The sequence below is a fragment of the Lacerta agilis genome, chromosome 2 (assembly GCF_009819535.1).
Source record: "Lacerta agilis isolate rLacAgi1 chromosome 2, rLacAgi1.pri, whole genome shotgun sequence".
Classification (NCBI taxonomy): domain Eukaryota; kingdom Metazoa; phylum Chordata; class Lepidosauria; order Squamata; family Lacertidae; genus Lacerta; species Lacerta agilis.
Window position 1 is genome coordinate 116,718,286 of NC_046313.1, and position 21,570 is coordinate 116,739,855.

General features: G+C 46.3%; 2 protein-coding genes across 2 annotated transcripts; both read right to left on the reverse strand.

Annotated features, from left to right (window-relative positions):
• Positions 1-1,865: 1,865 nt before the first annotated feature.
• On the reverse strand, positions 1,866-11,135 carry LOC117042647. Its single transcript, XM_033142219.1, has 6 exons — positions 11,000-11,135; positions 10,247-10,373; positions 8,434-8,511; positions 6,395-6,478; positions 5,355-5,599; positions 1,866-3,688 (listed from the first exon to the last, which is right to left on the reverse strand). Exons 1-6 carry the CDS (start codon positions 11,105-11,107, stop codon positions 1,895-1,897), a joined length of 2,436 nt encoding a protein of 811 aa, XP_032998110.1. The 5' UTR covers positions 11,108-11,135; the 3' UTR covers positions 1,866-1,894.
• A 4,848-nt stretch (positions 11,136-15,983) lies between these two features.
• Positions 15,984-20,896, reverse strand: LOC117042777 (zinc finger protein 239-like). Its single transcript, XM_033142423.1, has 3 exons — positions 20,854-20,896; positions 18,841-18,954; positions 15,984-17,197 (listed from the first exon to the last, which is right to left on the reverse strand). The coding sequence occupies exons 2-3, from the start codon at positions 18,872-18,874 to the stop codon at positions 16,281-16,283; spliced, it is 951 nt and encodes a 316-aa protein (XP_032998314.1). The 5' UTR covers positions 18,875-18,954; positions 20,854-20,896; the 3' UTR covers positions 15,984-16,280.
• Between the last annotated feature and the right edge of the window lie 674 nt (positions 20,897-21,570).

The window sequence follows — 21,570 nt, forward strand, 5'->3', positions numbered from 1 at the left end:
AAGTCTCTCAGCCCCACTCACCTCACAGAGTGTTTGTTGTGGGGGAGGAAGGGAAAGGAGAATGTTAGCCGCTTTGAGACTCCTTCGGGTAGTGAAAAGCGGGATATCAAATCCAAACTCTTCTTCTTCTTCTTTGTTTTGTTTTTGTGACTGTGTGGAACCCAGTTCAGCTACTGATTACAGGTGGGTAGCCGTGTTGGTCTGCCATAGTCAAAACAAAAAATATACAGGATATGGATTGGTATCTGAAGAAGTGTGCATGCACACGAAAGCTCATACCAAGAACAAACTTAGTTGGTCTCTAAAGTGCTACTGGAAAGTATTGTTTATTTTATTTTGTTTCAGCTACTGATTGATGGTGTGACTGCAGTACATTGTTTATTGCTTTCATTTTATGGATCAATGGTCTCGTTAGATAGTAAAATTCATGTTAAATTGCAGTTTTAGGGGTTGCTTTTAAAAGTCTGGAACGGATTAATCCATTTTGCATTACTTTCTATGGGAAAGCGCGCCTTGGTTTTGGAACGCTTTGGTTTTGGAACGGACTTCTAGAACGGATTAAGTTTGAGAACCAAGGTACCACTGTATATGAAATACATCATCAGAAGACCATTGAATTCAGTGGCAAGTTTGCTGGCAATACTAAATCGTTCAGGACCTCTTCAACAGGAGTGAGTGGCAGTAATTTTACATATAAGCTCATGGGGTCAGAACTGATGATAACTGACCAGGAAGGAGACCATGATGAAGATGGTGGCCCAGTGTGTGGCAGCTGTGGAAAAGAAAAGGGTAAAAAACACAGTTAAGAGAACAAAGAAAACCTCAAAATATACATCTAGCGGGATATGGATTGTTCATTTGCCCCCACCAAACTCACAAGGCCCAGAGTCTCTAAACAGTGTGCCAGGCTTAGACGTACCGGCTTGAAAAGTACCGTAACTTGTACAGTCAAGGGGCCTATGAAGCTAAGAAAACCAAGAAAAAGTATTCAAATATTCATTGTAAATGGCACGTCTGTATTTTTTTTTTAAAAAAGGTGGTATTCATAATTATATGTAGAAAACGGCAGTTGAGCACTGGAGAACAATTACTGACATAACTACAACAGCAACAAAGAACAGAGAGAGGGGAAACAAGTCTGCAGAGGAGGAGGAGATGACAGAATTTTTAAAAAGTTGAGTTCGACTGGCGTCCTTCCATTCGGTGGAGCTGACGCTCCACATTGCCAGAAGGGTGACTGGAGATCTGGGAGAGCCGGTATCCTGCAACAACTCTTCTGTGCTGGGTCAAATGTTCACATAAAGCTGTGCCCCAAATTTTACAGCACCACCCACCCTTTGTGGGCAAAGAGACCCGCTTCTGCTGACATCGCTGGCAGCTGGTAACATTGCTAGCAGGTCTTTGTGCTGGACTCTGGGATCGCTACCTGTTCCGACTGAGAACAGGGCTAGAATTGCATTATACAGTCGTACCTTGGTTTTCAAACAGCTTAGTTCCTGAACGTTTTGGCTCCCGAACGCTGCAAACCAGGAAGTGAGTGTTCCGGTTTGCAAACTTCTGCGGCTTCCAATTGGCTGCAGGAGCTTCCTGCAGCCAATCAGAAACCGTGCTTTACAGTTTTCAAACATATTGGAAGTCAAACGGACTTCCAGAACAAATTCTGTTTGACTTCCAAGGTACGACTGTAATGGCAATGGCGCCCACCTGAGAGGGGCTGGAATTGAGTTCCAGTGAGTCCCAACAGGGGAAAAAAGCCCTGGGGCAGCCCCACCCCAAATGAAGCACCAATCATCTTTCACCATACCCCCCTCCAGCACAATGGTGAGGCCCCCTTGGCAGCATATGAAAATTCAACTGGTATCCAGTGCCATCTCCATAGGCATGATCGAAATCCTCAAACCGTGCCTTTGTTCTGCTTTAGAAGCACCAGGTGCTCAAACATGTCGTCCGCCAGAGAATGTCTTTTCACGGTCATTACGTTCCCACCTGCGCCAAAGAGGCGCTCAGCAGCGGCGCTCGAAGGCAGGCCCGTATTGTATGCAAGGAAACTTTTCAAAATCTGTGGGAAGGCATGCAGTGAAGACAGCTCGCTGTTGGGGAACTTCAGGTACCTCGAGACCTCCTCTTCGGCAGAGTCCGATGCCGACTTCTTGCTTCGGGACTGTATGCCGAAAAACTCGTCGTCGCAGTCAACGGCACATTGCCTCTCCGAAGAGCTCTTTACCTGCTCTGTGACCACCCTCTGAATCTCGGCTCTCAGCAAAGCTTCCATGGTACTTTTGCCGATCTCAGTGTTGCACAGATCCAACCAGTCCACCTTGAACCGAGGGTGCAAGCATGCAGCCACCAACAGCTTCCTCTCCTTCCAAATCGGCTCAAACCTTTTCCTTATCCCTTCCCGCACAATCTTCACCAGAGGGCGGCAGTAGGTGCAATTTGCAGGCTTCTTCTCCAGCACCTCCAACTTATGGTCCAGAGCATAGAGAGTCGGGAGCAGATAACCCATAAACATGCCGTTTTCCTTTTGAAGGATATCGAGGGCTTGGGCCACAGGAGCGAGGATCTCGCAATATTCTTGGATGACCTGGGCCTCGGGAGCTGTGATCCTCTGCAAGGAGCAGAAGTCCAGGATGGAATCCATCTTCTGCGGTGCAGTGGACAGTAGATCCCTTAGCTGCTTCAGAGCATCGTAGGTGGTACTCCACCTGGTCTTATTGGGGACCCTGAGCAAGACGCCGCACTGGTCTTTGATGTACTCTGCGGTAATCGCCGATTGCTTTTGTTTGGACCACAGCTTAGAACACTTCCCCAGCAAGGAGCAAAAGTGTTTCTTGAAACCGCCCAGAGGAGAATTCTTAGAGTTGAGGACTCTCTCGATGTCCTGGGTGGCCACCAAGTTCAGCGTGTGGCTTGCGCACCTTTGGTGTGGGGGCAAGCACATTTCTTCTTCAGCAGCCCTGTATTCACCCGTGTCCAGAATGTTACAGACATCCACAAACTCCACTTCCTGCTGGTCGTTGTCCCCTTCGTCTGCTTGGTCCATGACATCCACCGCCTCCTTGTCTGTGTAGAAAGCTCTGAAGGCTTTGACCAGGTTACAGCCGTTGTCCGTGGTGGTGCACACCACTTTGTGGTGGATTTTGTACTCCACGTGGATGTTGTGCAGAGTCGTGGCGAGATCGTAGGTGTGGTGTCCTTTCAGGCGTCGGCAGGCCAGGGCGCAACACTCCCGAGTTAGGCTCTCCGGGTTGATCCAGTGGGCCGTAACCCCGAGGTACGTCTTCCTTCCATGCGTCCAGCAGTCTGCAGTGGTAGCCACATGCTGCACCCGTGTCATTTTCATGGCCGCCTCCTCCCGCATGTGGTACGCCTTCTTTTCTATCCTCTCTTTCAGAGTCTTGGAAGACATGATGGACAGCTCCTTGCCGAGGCCGAGGCGAGCAAACTCGATGAACGACGGCTTGTCCACCAGCTGGAGGGGCACCGTCTCCTCCACAATGAAATCCAGCAGTTTCTTATCCAGAAGTTTCTGGCTGACAGGCTCCCTGCTGGACCCCCACCTCTCCAGGGTTGCCGGCATCTTGGGAGGTCTCAAGCCGCTCGCGTCTTCCGCCTCGGAGAAGTCGTGCTTCTTTGTATTCTTCCGTTTCGCAGCCTCGAGGACTCTGAGCTGCTCTGGGTGCTGCTTCTGGAAAAGAAAAGAGACCACGCTCACAGATGGAAGGAAGACACGAGACCAGCAAAGGAAGACTAGCAGATGAAATTGAGGGAATATGTAGAAATGGCTAGTTTAACTGGAATAAGGGATCAGGAAGAAATAACTTTTAAAAAAGAATGGAATTTTTTTAAAAAAAAAACTACTGCAAACAACTTAAAATGTTAGCAGAACAGGAATCAATTGTGTCAGGTCCTTGGATGGTTGCTCATGAGAAACCAAGCAAAACTCCAGTTGTTTCTTTGGTAGTTTTATTGTGCATACTATGTACAGTGCAGAGCTCAAAAGCTCATGTGTATCAACCGTCTGCAGAATCCGGAAGTGGCCCCTTCCGGTTCTGACCCCAACGCAAGAGTTTCGGTATACGAAATCTCCGCCTCCCCTCTTTTCGTTTCACCCCTCTGCGTACTTGGGGTGACGGAAATAGCGTGTCTCCCTCCTCGCCCGCTGAGCGAGAGGAGTGCAGGGTCTCTCCAACATCCCCAGAGCCTCGGCTCTCCAGCTCCTGAGCTGCCTGCTCCATCCCATTGGAGACTTCGTTGCTCCCTCTGCTGGATGAGGAGGTGCTACTGGTCAGGTGGCACTGAGGCTCTCTGTAGCGTCCCTAGAGCCCTTCCACCACCCTGCGCTGAGCCGGGGACACTTCCCTGACAAACTGAATAGCAGATGTATAATTGGAAGGGAAAGTTAGGAAAGGAAAAATAAGGTCTAATTAGAGTAGGCAGCAGTAAAGGGAAAATGAAATGAACCACAGAAGCTGGGGGAGGGAAGTCAAAAATATTTCTATGTTTTAAATTCTGTAATTTATATAAATGTTGCAAAATTGAAAATGATACCAGTAATTATTATTTTTTTAAAAAAACCAAACATACAAAAGCTTTCTGGGTCAGGATAAAGAGGGAACTTCTAGTAAAGGATCCTCTTCTCATCTGACTGTTCATTGTTGTTAAAAAAATTGTCGGAAAATGTTATTTATGGATGCCACTACTGTGGCTCGTGTTTTGTTAATGACTGATGTTTTAATGTATTTTTACTTTTTTGTTGGAAGCCGCCCAGAGTGGCTGGGGAAACCCAGCCAGGTGGGCGGGGGATAAATATATTATTATTATTATTATTATTATTATTATTATTATTATTATTATTATTATATCCCAAAATGGAAAATGAGCGAAGTCCCGACTAAAGAAGAATGGCAACTTAAACTGATGGAATATGTGCAGCCTGCGGACCTAACATATAGAAAAAGAGAACAAGAAGAACATACATTTAGAGAAGATTGGAAAATGTTTGTTGAATATATGGAGGAAAATTGTGTTTATTTGAAAACGTGGGCTGCGTTAAGATAAATTCAACAATGTAAATAAGTTTTGACGGATGTAATAATGGAATACGGAATGGTTTAGTTTATATAAAATATGCAGGTATTTATGTTGCGCAAAATGAACCATGGAAAGAGAGGAAGGGAAGTCATTAATATTTTTTAAGGTTGTTTAAGTGAATATTATAAAATGTAAAACAGAAATTTTATATATATATATATATATATATATATATATATATATATATATATATACCCTCCCCTGGCAGTGGCCAACCAGACATTAAGACTCAGCCTCAGGTATCTCCAATAGGCACCTACCTGCAGATGCCGTTTCAAGTTGGACGTGGAGGTTGTGGCGGCGCTCACCGTTTTCACTTTCGGCAAGCAGAACTTGCACTGCACCGTCACGTTTTTGCCCTTCTGCGACACAAAACAAAAGGCGCACTCAAAGCCGAGCCACGGCAGCGGTTTGGCGGAGGTCGACGGTCTCGCCAGCAGCGCGTCTTGGGCAGTGCCTTCCTCCCCGACAACCTTGCAGTCGATATTCTGGCCTTTCTGGGTCTCTGTAAGACGGGAGCAAGAATAATCTCTGTTGAGACGAACCTTCTTCTTCCTCCACCTTTCCCTGACCGGAGAAAGTGATCAGGGGATTCTGTTGGGATTCCCGGTATCGACGGCTGTCGATATTTGTGTCCCGGTATTGGCTGAGCAACTTCACCCCACCAAACCCATCGCAACACTACCCGGACCTCAGTAAACACAAGACAGATAGGGACTTTTGCCGGGAGGTGGTTCAATCAAGTTATGGGGTGTACGCAGCCTTTGCCACTGCCAATATTTGGATTTACTCTTACAAGCCCACATATCATAGAATCATAGAGTTGGAAGAGACCCCAAGGGCCATCCAGTCCAACCCCCTGCCAAGCAGGAAACACCATCAAAGCATTCCTGACAGATGGCTGTCAAGCCTCCGCTTAAAGACCTCCAAAGAAAGAGACTCCACCACACTCCTTGGCAGCAAATTCCACTGCCGAACAGCTCTTACTGTCAGGAAGTTCTTCCTAATGTTTAGGTGGAATCTTCTTTCTTGTAGTTTGAATCCATTGCCCCGTTTCCGCTTCTCTGGAGCAGCAGAAAACAACCTTTCTTCCCCCTCTAGATGACATCCTTTTATATATTTGAACATGGCTATCATATCCCCCCTTAACCTTCTCTTCTCCAGGCCAAACATACCCAGCTCCCTAAGCCGTTCCTCATAAGGCATCGTTTCCAGGCCTTTGACCATCATCATTATCATATTGTCCCACAGCTTTTGTTAACATCATAACCTTTCCCAAGACGTCTCTTAAAATTGGTACCTGCCCATCTCGTCACTTCCTCTGAGCCCCACCTAATCGGGTCTTCTTCTTTCAGCCAAGACATCAAGTCCGGTTTGGGGATTTCTTTCAAAGAAACAAACAGGCTAGTTGCTTCTGAGGACAAAATATATTCCATGTTCACCCATTGCTAGAGCCTCCTCCCAAAAAGCCCAGAGGAAAATGCATTGATCTCCAGTTGAATGATAGGATCCAGCAGGATTCACATGGCAATTATTATTATTATTATTATTATTATTATTATTATTATTATTATTATTTTGTATACCACCCTTCATCTGAAGATCTCAGGGCGGTTCACAGCATAAAAACACAAGGTGAAAAAAACACAAAATACAACATAAAAACAAGAACAAAACAAAACAATACCCCCCCCACAAACAAATTGAAAAGGATACAGGATGTTAACCAGCCAAATGCCTAGTTAAAGGGGAACGTTTACAGGGCTCTCTGCCTCTCAGCAACAGAGGCAGTGGTGTGGGGGGAGAGGAGATGAAATTTGGCAGGTGGGGGGAGCAGTTTGGGCACCCGCAGCCTAAAGTTACAGGAAAGCTGGCGTTTGGTACATTTGACCATGTGGTCTCCCATCAGAACAGCCAGTGTGGTGTAGTGGTTAAGAGCGGTGGACTCGTAATCTGGTGAACCGGGTTCGCGTCTCCGCTCCTCCACATGCAGCTGCTGGGTGACCTTGGGCTAGTCACACTTCTCTGAAGTCTCTCAGCCCCACTCACCCCACAGAGTGTTTGTTGTGGGGGAGGAAGGGAAAGGAGAATGTGAGCCGCTTTAAGACTCCTTCGGGTAGGGATAAAGCGGGATATCAAATCCAAACTCTTCTCCTTCTTCTCCATCTCTTCTCTTTGTGAGGAGAGTTCTTTGCATCACACCAAAAGCCTGTCTCGTTCAGCATCCCCCAGGAAGCCCGAAAGACATAAGGCAACAGCCCTCAAGCGCTGCCCTCTTGCAGTCACCGAGAGCTTCCTCTTTCACGAATCCATCTGTTCTGCTTTTGCAGCATCCCTACAAAGGCCAACTGGATCCATATGGGAATCCCACAAGGTGGAGGTAAAGGCAATGGCCTGTTGTGATATTATTACAAGCCGAGCTGCGAAAAGCCTCAGCAGCGAGGTCACTTGACCATGAGTCATATTTTCATCCTGTGGGAAACACACTGGTCCTATCAGCCTTCCCACACACGTGATATTGTAATGTACTGTTGTATCCTTACTTTCTGTTCTGGCTCAGAGATGCTGGACGCAATTATAGACAGCTCTGAACTCACGAGCTGGCTACGCAGATACATACTCTGCACTTTATCTACAATAAAGTAGGTTTTAGCCTTAAAGGCTCGTGTGTGTTGTTCTTCAAGCTGGGGAACAATCACATATTACTAATGTGCCCCTGGACTCGAGTAGCCAGGAGTGCACAGAGGCTTCGTTCCGCCCTGGGGGTCAGTCTCACAACTTGCCCCCGGGGGAAGTCTCATAACATGGCCCCCTTCATCTGCTGGTGCTCAATGGGGCCACAAAGCCATCGTGATTAGTAGCGAGAGCTTTGCCTTCCATCAATTTGTTTAACCTTCTCCTTCTCCCTACCGGAAGAACTCATAGCCTGAGAGGTTAACCCAGCGGTTCCCAAAGCGGGCGATATTACTGCCTGGGAAAGTGCAAAGAGGAGGGGGATGGACAGATGGACAATGGAAGTGTAAACGCCTATCAGGCTTCGAAAAGCCGGTACCCATCAATCTTGTTGAATTAGTTAAGCTGAATACAGTAGTTTTAATTGGATTTTGAATAAATGTGAAGGAACCAAATATCACAATAAAATTCAAAACAATGCATTGCAAGCCGCTATTCTGAATAATGCTTTTCATAGGGTAGGGGGCACTGGGGACGAGTTTGATGTAACCCAAGGGAGCGAGAGCCCCGCAAAAGTTTGGGAACCACTGGGTTAATCTGTCAGAAATGATACCACACCGGAAATGGGAATTTTATTCTATTCCCAGACCAAAAGCTGACACCTACCTGCTGATGTCTCTTCTTCTTTCGGATCCTGGGTAAACGGGTCCTCTCCTTCTTCCCAGCAGGAGCTAACATCTGATTCTTTCGAGGAGACAAAAACAGACGCTTCCGATCACAAAATATTCAGCCATTCCGAACCCAGCCTTTTCTAGGACCTCTCAGCCAGGCATGTCCAACAGGTAGATCGTGATCTACCAGTAGATCACTGGACGTCTGCGGTAAGTCACTGGTAGATCATTGGCTCCCCCCAAAGAAGCTGAACAACTGTGGATCCCCTAAAAAAAACTCAACATTTTACCTCCTCCCTGAAAAAACTCAACAACTTTGACCTGAACCCCAAAAAAGGGGGTAGATCACTGCTAGTTTTTAACTTTGTGAGTAGATTGCAGTCTCTTGGGAGTTGGCCACCCCTGGGTGATTCTGATATTACAACTCCTGCAACAGACAGGCAGAAGTTTGTGTGGTCCCAGAAGGATCGGCCTGGCGCTTGTGAACATCCCCTTGTTAGGCATAACTCTCAGCTTCATGCCTGTTCCTGGACTGAAGGGGGTTGGACTAGATGACTCTAGGGGTCCCTTCCAATTTTATGATTACAAGATTTCATATGGGCCAAAACATTACATTGCACACAGTGCAAAAAGAAAAGAAAATAGAAAAGAATAGCTTAGGAATCAGTCCTCCTTCCCTCCTCCAAAACTGCACTTCAAATTTGCAATTCTGAAGGGAATATTTCCCCCCATGGAGATTCAAGTTTCAAGCTACTGCAATGTATTGTTGCTGGAAATGTTCCAAATACACTGAAGTGCCTTGGTTATTTTTAATAAGGTGGGTGGCACTGTGGTTTAAACCACCAAGCTTCTTGGGCTTGCCGACTGGCAGGTTGGCGGTTCGAATCCCCGCGACGGGGTGAGCTCCCGTTGCTCTGTCCCAGCTCCTGCCAACCTAGCAGTTCAAAAGCACACCAGTGCAAGTAGATAAATAGGTACCACTGCGGCGGGAAGGAAAACGGCGTTTCCGTGCGCTTTGGTTTCCGTCACAGTGTTCCATTGCGCCAGAAACAGTTTAGTCCTGCTGGCCAGAGATCTCAAGGGCCTGATCCACTAGAATTATTCCCTGCTATTGACTTCAGGCAAGCACATTCATAGAATCATAGAATCCTAGAGTTGGAAGAGACCCCAAGTGCCATCCAGTCCAACCCCCTGCCAAGCAGGAAACACCATCAAAGCATTCCTGACAGATGGCTGTTAAGCCTCCGCTTAAAGACCTCCAAAGAAGGAGACTCCACCACACTCCTTGGCAGCAAATTCCACTGTTGGACAGCTCTTACTGTCAGGAAGTTCTTCCTAATGTTTAGGTGGAATCTTCTTTCTTGTGGTTTGAATCCATTGCCCCGTGTCCGCTTCTCTGGAGCAGCAGAAAACAACCTTTCTCCCTCCTCCATATGACATCCTTTTATATATTTGAACATGGCTATCATATCACCCCTTAACCTTCTCTTCTCCAGGCTAAACATACCCAGCTCCCTAATTGACAAAGGACAAAGCGCATTTGGGGATGGTGTGTGTGCTTTCTCCCACATCATATTTCAGGAAAGAGAAATAGTTTCACATTAATGCTCCCATCCTGAACATGCTTCTTTGATGAATGCCCTGTTGATTTGATAGCCTAAGAATGCTTCGGGCTTCAGTCTTATTTTACTTTCCAGTTTACGATTCGGTTATATATACGGTATATCTAGTGGGGGAGAGAAACTTGTTTTTTGGGGAGAGGGAAATCCATACTGTGGACGTGTCTGGAGGCAGGGTTGCATCCTTACCCAGAGAAGTCACCGCCTCGTAATTCTCCTCCATGACCTCCCTGTGCAGAGCTCTTTGGCCCGGATCCAGCAGAGCCCATTCCTCCTGGGTGAAATGCACAGCCACCTCCTCAAAGGTCACCAGGTCCTGGAAGAAAAAGTTGCATTGTGGGGAGGCTGGTCGACTCACAGGGGGAGCGAATAACGCCAAGGTTGCAGGCTGGACCCTTTGTATGGGTCAATCACATATATTCCTGCATTGCAGAGGGTTGGACTAGATGATCCTTTGGGGGGGTCCCTTCCGACTCCGCAAATGTGGTGTGTTGCGGTTAAAGTATCAGACTAGCACCCGAGAGACCCGGGTTCGAACCCCCGTCCAGCCATGATGAAGCTCAGTGGGTGACCCGGGGCTCTCTCAGCCGCAGCCTACTTCTCAGGGTTGTTGTGCAGGGGAATTAAAGGAGGAGGAGGAGAAATACGCAGACTCCCTGGAGGGACAGATGGGGTATAAATGCAACAAATTTTGAATTAATTAAAGCGATCCCTCGGATTTCCCAGCATGCCTAGGAGACAGGAAAAGGAGATTCCCCGATTTGTCTCTTCCCACCCGCTCGCCCCCCCAAAAAACTCTGCTGCGTGTAAAGCTGCACTCCTTCACCCCCATCAACCGCTTTGCACCCCAGAGGAGCGCCTCCCCAGAGCATCCCCGCTGGCCTGCCTTGCAGGAGCGTCGTGCAATGCAAAGAAGACAAGATCGGGCATGCTCTCCCGGACCTTTCTTGCATCGCACCCTGAACTCTTCTCTCTCTGTTCGCCCAGCTCCTCTTCTGGAGGAAAACTCGCGAGGAGGCCACCTCCCTGAGCGCCTTCACAATGGACCATAGGGACAGGGAAGGAACGCCGAGCCGCCTTCACTTCCGGCTCCCATTCAAACCAGCGCGGGGAGGGAGGAGGAGCAACAGCTGTTTCCTTCGCGCTGGCCGCCTGCGAATGGGAACCCGAAGTGTCTTAGCGATGCCCACGGGTGGCATTGAGAAAGGCGCTCTGAAGATGGGGGAGGGATCCGGGATCGTGAGATCTCTTGGCTAAGGGATGCAAAGGGAGGCAGATGCACTTGTTGTTGTTGTTCAGTCGTTCAGTCGTGTCCGACTCTTCGTGACCCCATGGACCAGAGCACGCCAGGCACGCCTATCCTCCACTGCCTCCCGCAGTTTGGCCAAACTCATGCCAGTCGCTTCGAGAACACTGTCCAACCATCTCATCCTCTGTCGTCCCCTTCTCCTTTTGCCCTCCATCTTTCCCAACATCAGAGTCTTTTCTAGGGAGTCTTCTCTTCTCATGAGGTGGCCAAAGTACTGGAGCCTCAACTTCAGGATCTGTCCTTCTAGTGAGCACTCAGGGCTGATTTCTTTAAGGATGGATATGTTCGATCTCCTTGCAGTCCATGGGACTCTCAAGAGTCTCCTCCAGCACCATATTTCAAAAGCATCAATTCTTCGGCGATCAGCCTTCTTGATGGTCCAGCTCTCACTTCCGTACATTACTAGTGGGAAAACCATAGCTTTAACTATACGGACCTTTGTCGGCAAGGTGATGTCTCTGCTTTTTAAGATGCTGTCTAGGTTTGTCATTGCTTTCCTCCCAAGAAGCAGGCGTCTTTTAATTTCGTGACTGCTGTCACCATCTACAGTGATCATGGAGCCCAAGAAAGTGAAATCTCTCACTGCCTCCATTTCTTCCCCTTCTATTTGCCAGGAGGTGATGGGACCAGTGGCCATGATCTTAGTTTTTTTGATGTTGAGCTTCAGACCATATTTTGCGCTCTCCTCTTTCACACTCATTAAAAGGTTCTTTAATTCCTCCTCACTTTCCGCCATCAAGGTTGTGTCATCAGCATATCTGAGGTGGCAGATGCACAGAGGAGGACAAAGAAGAAGTGCCTTTTTTGTGGAGTTCAGCAGAAAAGCCTGCTGGCTGAAGTCAAATGGGGCACATCTACTGTACCTGAAAGACTTGCACATGGCAAATAGTCTTCCTTGGTGGTATGAGATGTTTTTGGTGCAAAGGTGTGGGGCTGGGGATGTCTCGTTCCCTCTGAAATGGACTGGACTGGATTAAGGTGTCAGACAGACAGACAGCAGACTATATTCATATACTGGGAGATAACAAGCTCATTCTGAACATCGTCCAGAATCACAACGAATCCCCCACGTGCAAAGTCAAGTGTTGCCCTCACCCCACCTGAACTGAAAGCTATCCTGCTGCCCCTACCCACTTTCCAAACAAATTTTTAGGTTAGTCTTGAAGAACTCAAACAACCCACCCAGTGATCAGGTTCTTGGGGGTGGAAAGGCGGGTAAAGGTAAAGGGTAAAGGGACACCTGACCATTAGGTCCAGTTGTGGATTACTCTGGGGTTGCGGCGCTCATCTCGCTTTATTGGCCAAGGGAGCCGGCGTACAGCTTCCGGGTCATGTGGCCAGCATGACTAAGCCGCTTCTGGCGAACCAGAGCAGCGCACGGAAACGCTGTTTACCTTCCCACCAGAGTGGTACCTATTTATCTACTTGCACATTGTCATGCTTTCGAACTGCTAGGTTGGCAGGAGCAGGGACCGAGCAATGGGGGGAAAGGTTTCGAACCGCCGACCTTCTGATTGACAAGCCCTAGGCTCTGTGGTTTAACCCACAGCGCCACCCGCGTCCCAATAAGGCGTGTAACGCTGGTCTTGTAAGATAGGCACTGGAGGGAGGCAATAGCATGGAACACCAACCAGGAAGCCGAAACCCTAACGCCAGTCTTCTGTGCTCTGAGAAGTTTTGGAAAAGAAATCTAGAGGATTCCTCCATTCCCAACAGCTGTGAGGGTGACCATCTCCTCCTCGCAGATTCTGATCTCTGCAGATGCCAGCCCTGTGACATGGACCTCTCACGGCTAGAAACCCTCTGAGGTTTGCAGAGGGCTGCTGGGGCTCTTAAAATATTTTTCTTGTCGGGCTTCTGTAGCACTAGTGACTGACAGGCAGGCAGCAGTGACACCAGGAAAGCGTTGCATTAATATTAATATTTTATTTACACCCTGACCATCTGCTTGGATTCCCCAGCCACTCTAGGCAGCTTGCAGCATAAAACCTATGCCAAATTCTTCCTCTTGGAGGGATGCGCAAAACCCTTTCGTCAAAGTTATGCATCTACCCTGCTTCCCCCCCCCCCCCGTCCATACACTTTCGTTGCTACTTCCAACAAAAGCGTATCCCAGTGTGCAAAGGTGTGATGGTGGCAGAAGCTTATATATTATATAACTTCCTAGGGTTTTTTAAAGAACAAAAATAACAGGAAAGATGTAAATGCCATTTTTTGGGAGGGGAGATGATTGCAGAGGGGCTCGCCCCACAAACCCAGTCTGGTTTGGAGGAGTGGGGGGAGGGTTGGGGTAAGTAATTTGCAAGTTATCCTGGTATGAGAGCGGGTGACACCCTGCATCAAAATAAAAAAAATCCTTTCTGAAATGCAAAAGGTTTGGAGGATTAAAAATCAACTTGAGTAATAAGAATGATTAAAACACTTCAGTATCTACGTGTTTGCATAGGTATGCTGAAACAAGTATGTTTTAAGCAGGTACTGAAAAAGAGAGTACAGGGAATGTGCTTGCCTGAAGTCAATAGCAGGGAATAATTCTAGTGGATCAGGCCCTTGAGATCTCTGGCCCAGATCTACAGGTGAAACTCGAAAAATTAGAATATCGTGAAAAAGTCCATTTATGTAGGCAATTGTTTTCATTAGCTACTGGAGTTTGATATATGAGATAGACACATGACATGCAAAGCGAGATATGTCAAGCCTTTGCTTGTTATAATTGTGATGATTATGGCGTACAGCTGATGAAAACCCCAAAGTTGAAATTGTTAATTTGGGGTTCTCATCAGCTGTACAACATAATCATCGCAATTGTAACAAATAAAGGCTTGACATATCTCGCTTTGCATGTCATGAGTCTATCTCATATATGTTTCACCTTTTAAGTTGAATTACTGAAAGAAATGAAACTTTCCATGATATTCTAATTTTTCGAGTTTCACCTGTATATACAGTTATACCTTGGAAGTTGAAAGGAATCCATTCCAGAAGTGCGGACGACTTCCAAAAAGTTCGGAAACCAAAGCGCAGCTTCCGATTGGCTCCTGCAACTCCTTCCAATTGGCTCCTGCAGCCAATCGGAAGCTGTGGCGTTCGGCTTCCAAAAACAAGTTCACAAACTGGAAGAGTCACTTCCGGGTTTTCAGCGTTCGGGAGCGAAAACTTTCAAGAACTAAGCTGTTCGAAAACCAAGGTACAACTGTATTTGGACAGGCAAAGTTACTCCTCCAAGCTCTTCAGCAGAGGTTTCCCCCAGCACTGCTGCTTTTCCCAAAGCTTCCCAAAACTGCCTGGGGAATCCAGTTCAGCTCTTGTGATTGTTGCTAAAACACAACTCTCACTCCTCTCTTGCTCTGCTCCTGGTATCCAATGAAAGCGAAGGCCGTATCTAATATACAACCAGAGAGTGAAACCAGCTTGGAGTATGTATTTAAAATAAACCGGCAGAAGTCCAGCGAACGCGTTGCACTTTTGGATTAGGAAAACCCACAAACAAAAATTTAGAACCATGCTCTAGATAAAAACTCTTGGGATGCAATGATTACACGGCGAAACAAAGTGAAGCGATTAATTTATTTATTTATGAACAAAATCTCTATACCGCTGAAAGGTTAGCTTTTCACGGAGTCCCCATTTAAATATCTTAGGGTCATGCAGATGAGGGAATCTACTAGATGTTGTGTACTTGGGACTTTCAAAAACCTTTCAAAACCTCCTTAGTAAGCTTAGATCAGGAACTGCTTAAGAATATAAAAGACCTGAAGCTGGATCAGGCTGAAGGCCTACCTGAAGGGTACTGAAGGAAACTTTCACAGAATTGTAGATTTGAAAGGGAACCCAAGGGTCATCTAATCCAACCCCCAGCAATGTGGGAATCTCAACTAAAGCATCCATGACAGATGGCCAACCAACTTTGCTATTTGGTACCTTATCTCTGTGCTTCTTTGCCATCTACAAACCCTCATGCCAAAACACCCCAGTAATAATAATAATAATAATAATAATAATAATAATAATAATAATAATAATTTATTATTTATACCCTGCTCATCTGGCTGGGTCTCCCCGGCCACTCTGGGCGGCTTCCAACAAATATTAAAATACAATTTTGTTGTTGTTGTTCAGTCTTGTCTGACTCTTCGTGACCCCATGGATCAGAGCACGCCAGGCACGCCTATCCTTCACTGCCTCTCGCAGTTTGGCCAAACTCATGTTAGTAGCTTCGAGAACACTGTCCAACCATCTCATCCTCTGCCGTCCCCTTCTCCTTGTGCCCTCCATCTTTCCCAACATCAGGGTCTTTTCTAGGGAGTCTTCCCTTCTCATGAGGTGGCCAAAGTACTGGAGCCTCAACTTCAGGATCTGCCCTTCCAGTGAGCACTCAGGGCTGATTTCTTTGAGAATGGATAGGTTTGATCTTCTTGCAGTCCATGGGACTCTCAAGGGTCTCCTCCAGCACCATAATTCAAAAGCATCAATTCTTCGGCGATCAGCCTTCTTGGTGGTCCAGCTCTCACTTCCGTACATTACTACTGGGAAAACCATAGCTTTAACTATACGGACCTTTGTTGGCAAGGTGATGTCTTTGCTTTTTAAGATGCTGTCTAGGTTAGTAAAATACAATACAAAGTAAGATTTCACTTGCTTTCCTCTGCCCAAAGCTTCCACGTTAAGACTACAAATCCTTACAAGAAATTGTACGATGCACGTTTCCTTTAGTTATCACATTATTTTTTCACATGCAGTTCCTCCTCTATTTATTGGACGTCTTCCTCCCAGTTGCGACTCATGTTAAAAACCTTTCCACATTTAATTTCTCCGCTGCTGCTGTCTTCTTTCAAATGCATTGCTCATTAAAGCTCTTTCCACACTCCATGCACTTACAATTGTTCCTCCGGTGTGTGGATTCTTTGATGTACGTTAAGGATACTGCTGCTCCTGAAGCTCCTTCCACACTCCTTGCATGTAAATGGCCTCTCCCGTGTGTATTCTTTGATGTGCGGTAAGACGACTACTCACACTAAAGCTCTTTCCGCACACCATGCACTGAAATGGCTTCTCCCCTGTGTGTGTTCTTTCATGTGGAGTAAGGCTGCTGCTGTCGCTGAAGCGCTTTCCACACTTCTTGCATTTAAATGGTTTCTCCCCTGTGTGGGTTCTCTGATGTACAGTAAGGTGACTATTCACGCTGAAGCTCTTTCCACACACCACACACTGAAACGGCTTCTCCCCTGTGTGGGTGCGTTGGTGTGGAGTAAGGCTGCTGCTGTCGCTGAAACTCTTTCCACACTCCTTGCACTTAAATGGTTTCTCCCCTGTGTGGGTTCTCTGATGTACAGTAAGGTGACTGCTCACACTGAAGCTCTTTCCACACACCGTGCATTTAAATGGCTTCTCCCCTGTGTGGGTTCTTTCATGTGGAGTAAGGCTGCTGCTGTCGCTGAAGCACTTTCCACACTCCTTGCATTTATATGGCTTCTCTCCCGTGTGAGTTCTACGATGTTTACGAAGGCTATTGAGCAAACGGAAGCTTTTTCCACACTCTGTGCATTTATGTGGTTTTCCCCCCGTGTGGATTCTGTAATGTCTATTGAAATCTGATTTATCTCTAAGTATTTTTCCACATACAGGACATGCCCTCCTGCTTTGATCTTCTTGTAGCATCAGGGGTTCTTGGTCATCAGAACCCTGCATAGTCAATGATTTCTTCTTCCCATTCTTTGCCTGGTTTTGTTCATGGTTTGCGGGGTCCCTCTGATTGTCAAACATTCCTTTTCCTGCTTCAGCTGCAGGTGTTTCTGGTGCTTCTCTATAGTTCCCGTTGCTTGGGCCATCATCTGAGGGAGAGGTGAGAAAGAAAATCATGGGTGAATCTCAAGGGGAAATCAAAGGTTCTCATCACAGATTGAACCCATTTAACCCCCCCCCCCCCATTTTGGCATCTCCCTGAGTCTCCCTCTTTCTGACTGTACTTAAGAGAACACTGTAAACAACTAAAATCTTTGGCAGGATTTGAATGTACAAAAAACAATGCAAAAATGAATGGCTACTTGTTGGGCTTTTGGTTTTAACTGGAAAAGCCTCAAAACCAGTTTAGCACTTGGAGTGGTGTCCAGCTACGCTTCCTTCTGCGTTTCCCTGCTTCTCCAGTGCTTTTGCAGAGTTGTTCAAACTTCCAACTTCTTCTTACGCAACGGTATGTGTGCCTTTCGTGCCAGCAATTAAACTCCCACAACGTCTGGCTTGTTTCAAGTCAAGCAAGCTTTAATTTACAGGCATATAAATCACGGACACTCCTGGGCTTACGGAAGACATCTCCGCTCCGGTCAAAAGTGAAAGTAGGACTGACCGGAAAAAACAGTGCGTCACAAATCACATAGACATCAAATACAGCAGATACCCCAGATGTTGTGACACATCTTCCCTGTGGGAGGGGCGTACTGTTGAGCTTATTTAACCCTGAAAGCTCCAAACCTCACACTACTTTTTTTTTTTAACAAAGTAGAGAAAATAAGTTACAGGTAGGTAGCCGTGTCGGTCTGCCATAGTCAAAACAAAATAAAAAATAAAAAAATTCCTTCCAGTAGCACCTTAGAGACCAACTAAGTTTGTTCTTGGTATGAGCTTTCGTGTACACAAAAGCTCATACCAAGAACAAACTTAGTTGGTCTCTAAGGTGCTACTGGAAGGATTTTTTTTATTTTTTATTTTGTAGAGAAAATAAGATAAGCAGAAGAAGAAAAGATGACTGACAATGGTAACCATGGAAGGGCGGAGGGAAGTCAAGGGATTCAGAGAATCCTAATTGAAGAGGTGAATGATGTGTTTGAATTTAAATTTGTTACGTAATTTAAATTTTATGTAATTTAAATTTGTTATGGAGGGCACAAGGAGAAGGGGGCGACAGAAGATGAGATGGTTGGACAGTGTTCTTGAAGCATGAGTTTGGCCAAACTGCGGTAGGCAGTGAAAGGTAGGTGTGCCTGGCGTGCTCTGGTCCATGGGGTCACGAAGAGGTGTCCCCCGGGCCTTAGTTTGGGGACACCTGCTTTATCCCCTTGAGGATTTTGGTTGCCCTTTTCTGGGGAAAATACATTTTATAGACACCGGAACGTATCCAGCTCTTCAGTGTTGTGAGAACGCATTTGTGAGAACGCATTTGTAATTATTTAGTGGCAATAATAATAATAATAATAATAATAATAATAATAATAATAATAAATTTATTACTTTTACCCCGCCCATCTGGCAGGGCCTCCCCAACCACTCTGGGCAGTTCCCAACAGAGTATTAAAAATATGATAAAACATCAAACATTAAAAACTTCCCTAAACAGGGCTCCCTTCAGATGTCTTCTAGCACAAAGAAAAGTATTGAGGGAGGTGCAGAACAAAAAGGGCAGATTTGATGGGTTGGTGGGGGAATAGCAGAAAGTACAAAAACATGCTGAACAAACAATTGAGGAAAAAAGAATCCTTACCTAGAGAGGCCGCCGTCTTATAATTCTCCTCCATGACTTCCCTGTGCAGAGATCTTCAGCTGGGATCCTGTCCTCCGTAAAATCCACAGTCACTTCCGTAAAGGTCAAGAGAGCCTAGAATAAGAAGAAAACACAAGCCGTATGCACAAAGAGTCACCAAAGTAAATGGATGGGCTCTTGCCCACCTAGCAGTTCGAAAGCACGTCAAAGTGCAAATAGATAAATAGGCACCGCTCCAGCGGGAAGGTAAACGGTGTTTCCGTGCGCTGCTCTGGTTCGCCAGAAATGGCTTAGTCATGCTGGCCACATGACCCGGAAGTTGTACGCCGGCACCCTCGGCCAGTAAAGCGTGATGAGTGCCACACCCCCAGAGTCATCCGCGACTGGACCTAACGGTCACGGGTCCCTTAACTTTTAAGAACATCGGAGGAATTTGGTAAACATGAGAGGGACGGAGTGAGTGAGTTTGGAATGTCTCAATTTTTCTCCCAAAGGTGTCTCTCCTCCACATACCCTTCAACATTTCTCCAATGAAAATAGGGATGTCCCATTCCATAATGTTAATTTTACTATTTACACCCCACACATCTTACTGGGTTGCTCCAGCCACCCTGGACAGCTTCCAACATACAGGTGAAACTTGAAAAATTAGAATATCATGGAAAAGTCCATTTATGAGATAGACTCACGACATGCAAAGTGAGATATGTCAATCCTTTGTTTGTTATAATTGTGATGATTATGGCGTACAGCTGATGAAAACCCCAAAGTTGAAATTGTTAATTTGGGGTTCTCATCAGCTGTACGCCATAATAATCACAATTATAACAAATAAAGGCTTGACATATCTCGCTTTGCACGTCATGAGTCCAACTCAAATAATAGTTTCACCTTTTAAGTTGAATTACTGAAAGAAACGAACCTTTCTACGATATTCTAATTTTTCGAGTTTCACCTGTATATAAAATGACAATAAAACATTAAACATTAAAAAAAAAAACCCTTCCCTTTACGGGATTGCCTTCAGATGGCTCAGAGGTTGGATAACTCCATCCCCTCCAACATTTCTCCGATGGAAACAGGAAAGTCCTAAGGAAAAGCGGGATATTCCAAGATCAAATCAGAAACTGGGATTGGCTTCTTTAAATCAGGGAAAGTCCTTGGAAAATAGGAACCCTTGGAGGGTCTGCCTCTGGCTCTAGGGCACAAAAGCAGCACAACACCCCCCCCCCTCATACCCATAAGTCTGTTTTGCCTGCACCAAAGCGGCTTCCCCCTGCAAATCCCTCACTACAAGGGGGAGAGAAGTGGCTTGATCCCTTCGGAGGGGAGAGGGCAGCTTCCCAGAGGTTCTTGCTTCCCCAGCCCCCAGCCCCCCAGTTAATTTCCATTTTACACTTGAAACAATAAGAACATTTCAAGTAAAAAAAACACACAACCAGCACTGACTCCTCTTCCCCGGTGGTGCATTTTATTACTGTCTTTCCCCCTACATTTCTCCTATTCCTCATCTTCATATCTCAATCATTTCATTTATTCTGTCACTGTTCACTTCTAAATTGCTTTACAACAGGGGTGCGCAAACTTTTTTTCAAGGAGGGCCGGATTTGATAAAGTGAACATGCATGAGGGCTGACCAAATTTGTTGAGCTTTTTTTTTTTTAGGATTGAAGTTGCTGAGATTTTTTTTTAAGGGTTTTACATATATTGGCTGGATTAGGCACCCCAAAAGGACTTTGGACATGTCTGGTTTACAATGTGCCTCTAAATATTCCACATAAAACATACGAGGTTTTTCCCCTTCTTCTTTTTTTATCCTGATCTCTTGTTCTGTTTGTCAGTCTTGCCATTTCCACATATTGTACTAACTTTGTCTGCTATTTAACCCCCCCCCTTTTGCTTTCCCAGGCAAACCCTCCTCCTGCTCCCCCTCCCCAACTTCATATACTCCCCCCCCCAGAAATATAGGGCACCTCTTAGATTTCACCCCTATTCGCTGCCCATAAGCCGCACCTCTTCCGCAACCTCCTTCTCCGCTGGACCATTTCTCCCGCCGGAAGAAGAAATGAGCCCCTCTATCCCCACCCCCTCTGTTGCATTGCAGCTTCCGGTCTCTCTAGGAACCAGAAATCGGTTCCTTAACCCCTCATCTCCCTTCGGCGGACTGAGTGGCAGGGCACCCCCCCTGCGCGCGCCTTTTCAGGCATAGACTGTGCCCCCATGAAACGAAATGGATTGAAAATCATTAATTATATCTGAGTTTCCGCTGATTTCCTAAAAAAGATCAACAGCTTGGATTGCCTTTAAAAAAAGCTCAAAGGTGCCTCCACCTCCCCCCAAAAATAAATAATAGAATCCTAGAGTTGGAAGAGACCCCAAGGGCCATCCAGTCCAACCCCCTGCCAAGCAGGAAACACCATCAAAGCATTCCTGACAGATGGCTGTCAAGCCTCCGCTTCAAGACCTCCAAAGTAGGAGACTCCACCACACTCCTTGGCAGCAAATGCCACTGTTGAAAAGCTCTCACTGTCAGTTCTTCCTAATGTTTAGGTGGAATTTCTTTCTTGTAGTTTGAATCCATTGCCCCATGTCCGCTTCTCTGGAGCAGCAGAAAACAACCTTTCTCCCTCCTCTATATGGCATCCTTTTATATATTTGAACATGGCTATCATATCACCCCTTAACCTTCTCATGGCCTACGCCCATGACCTCCCCCATCTTTGGCCCTGC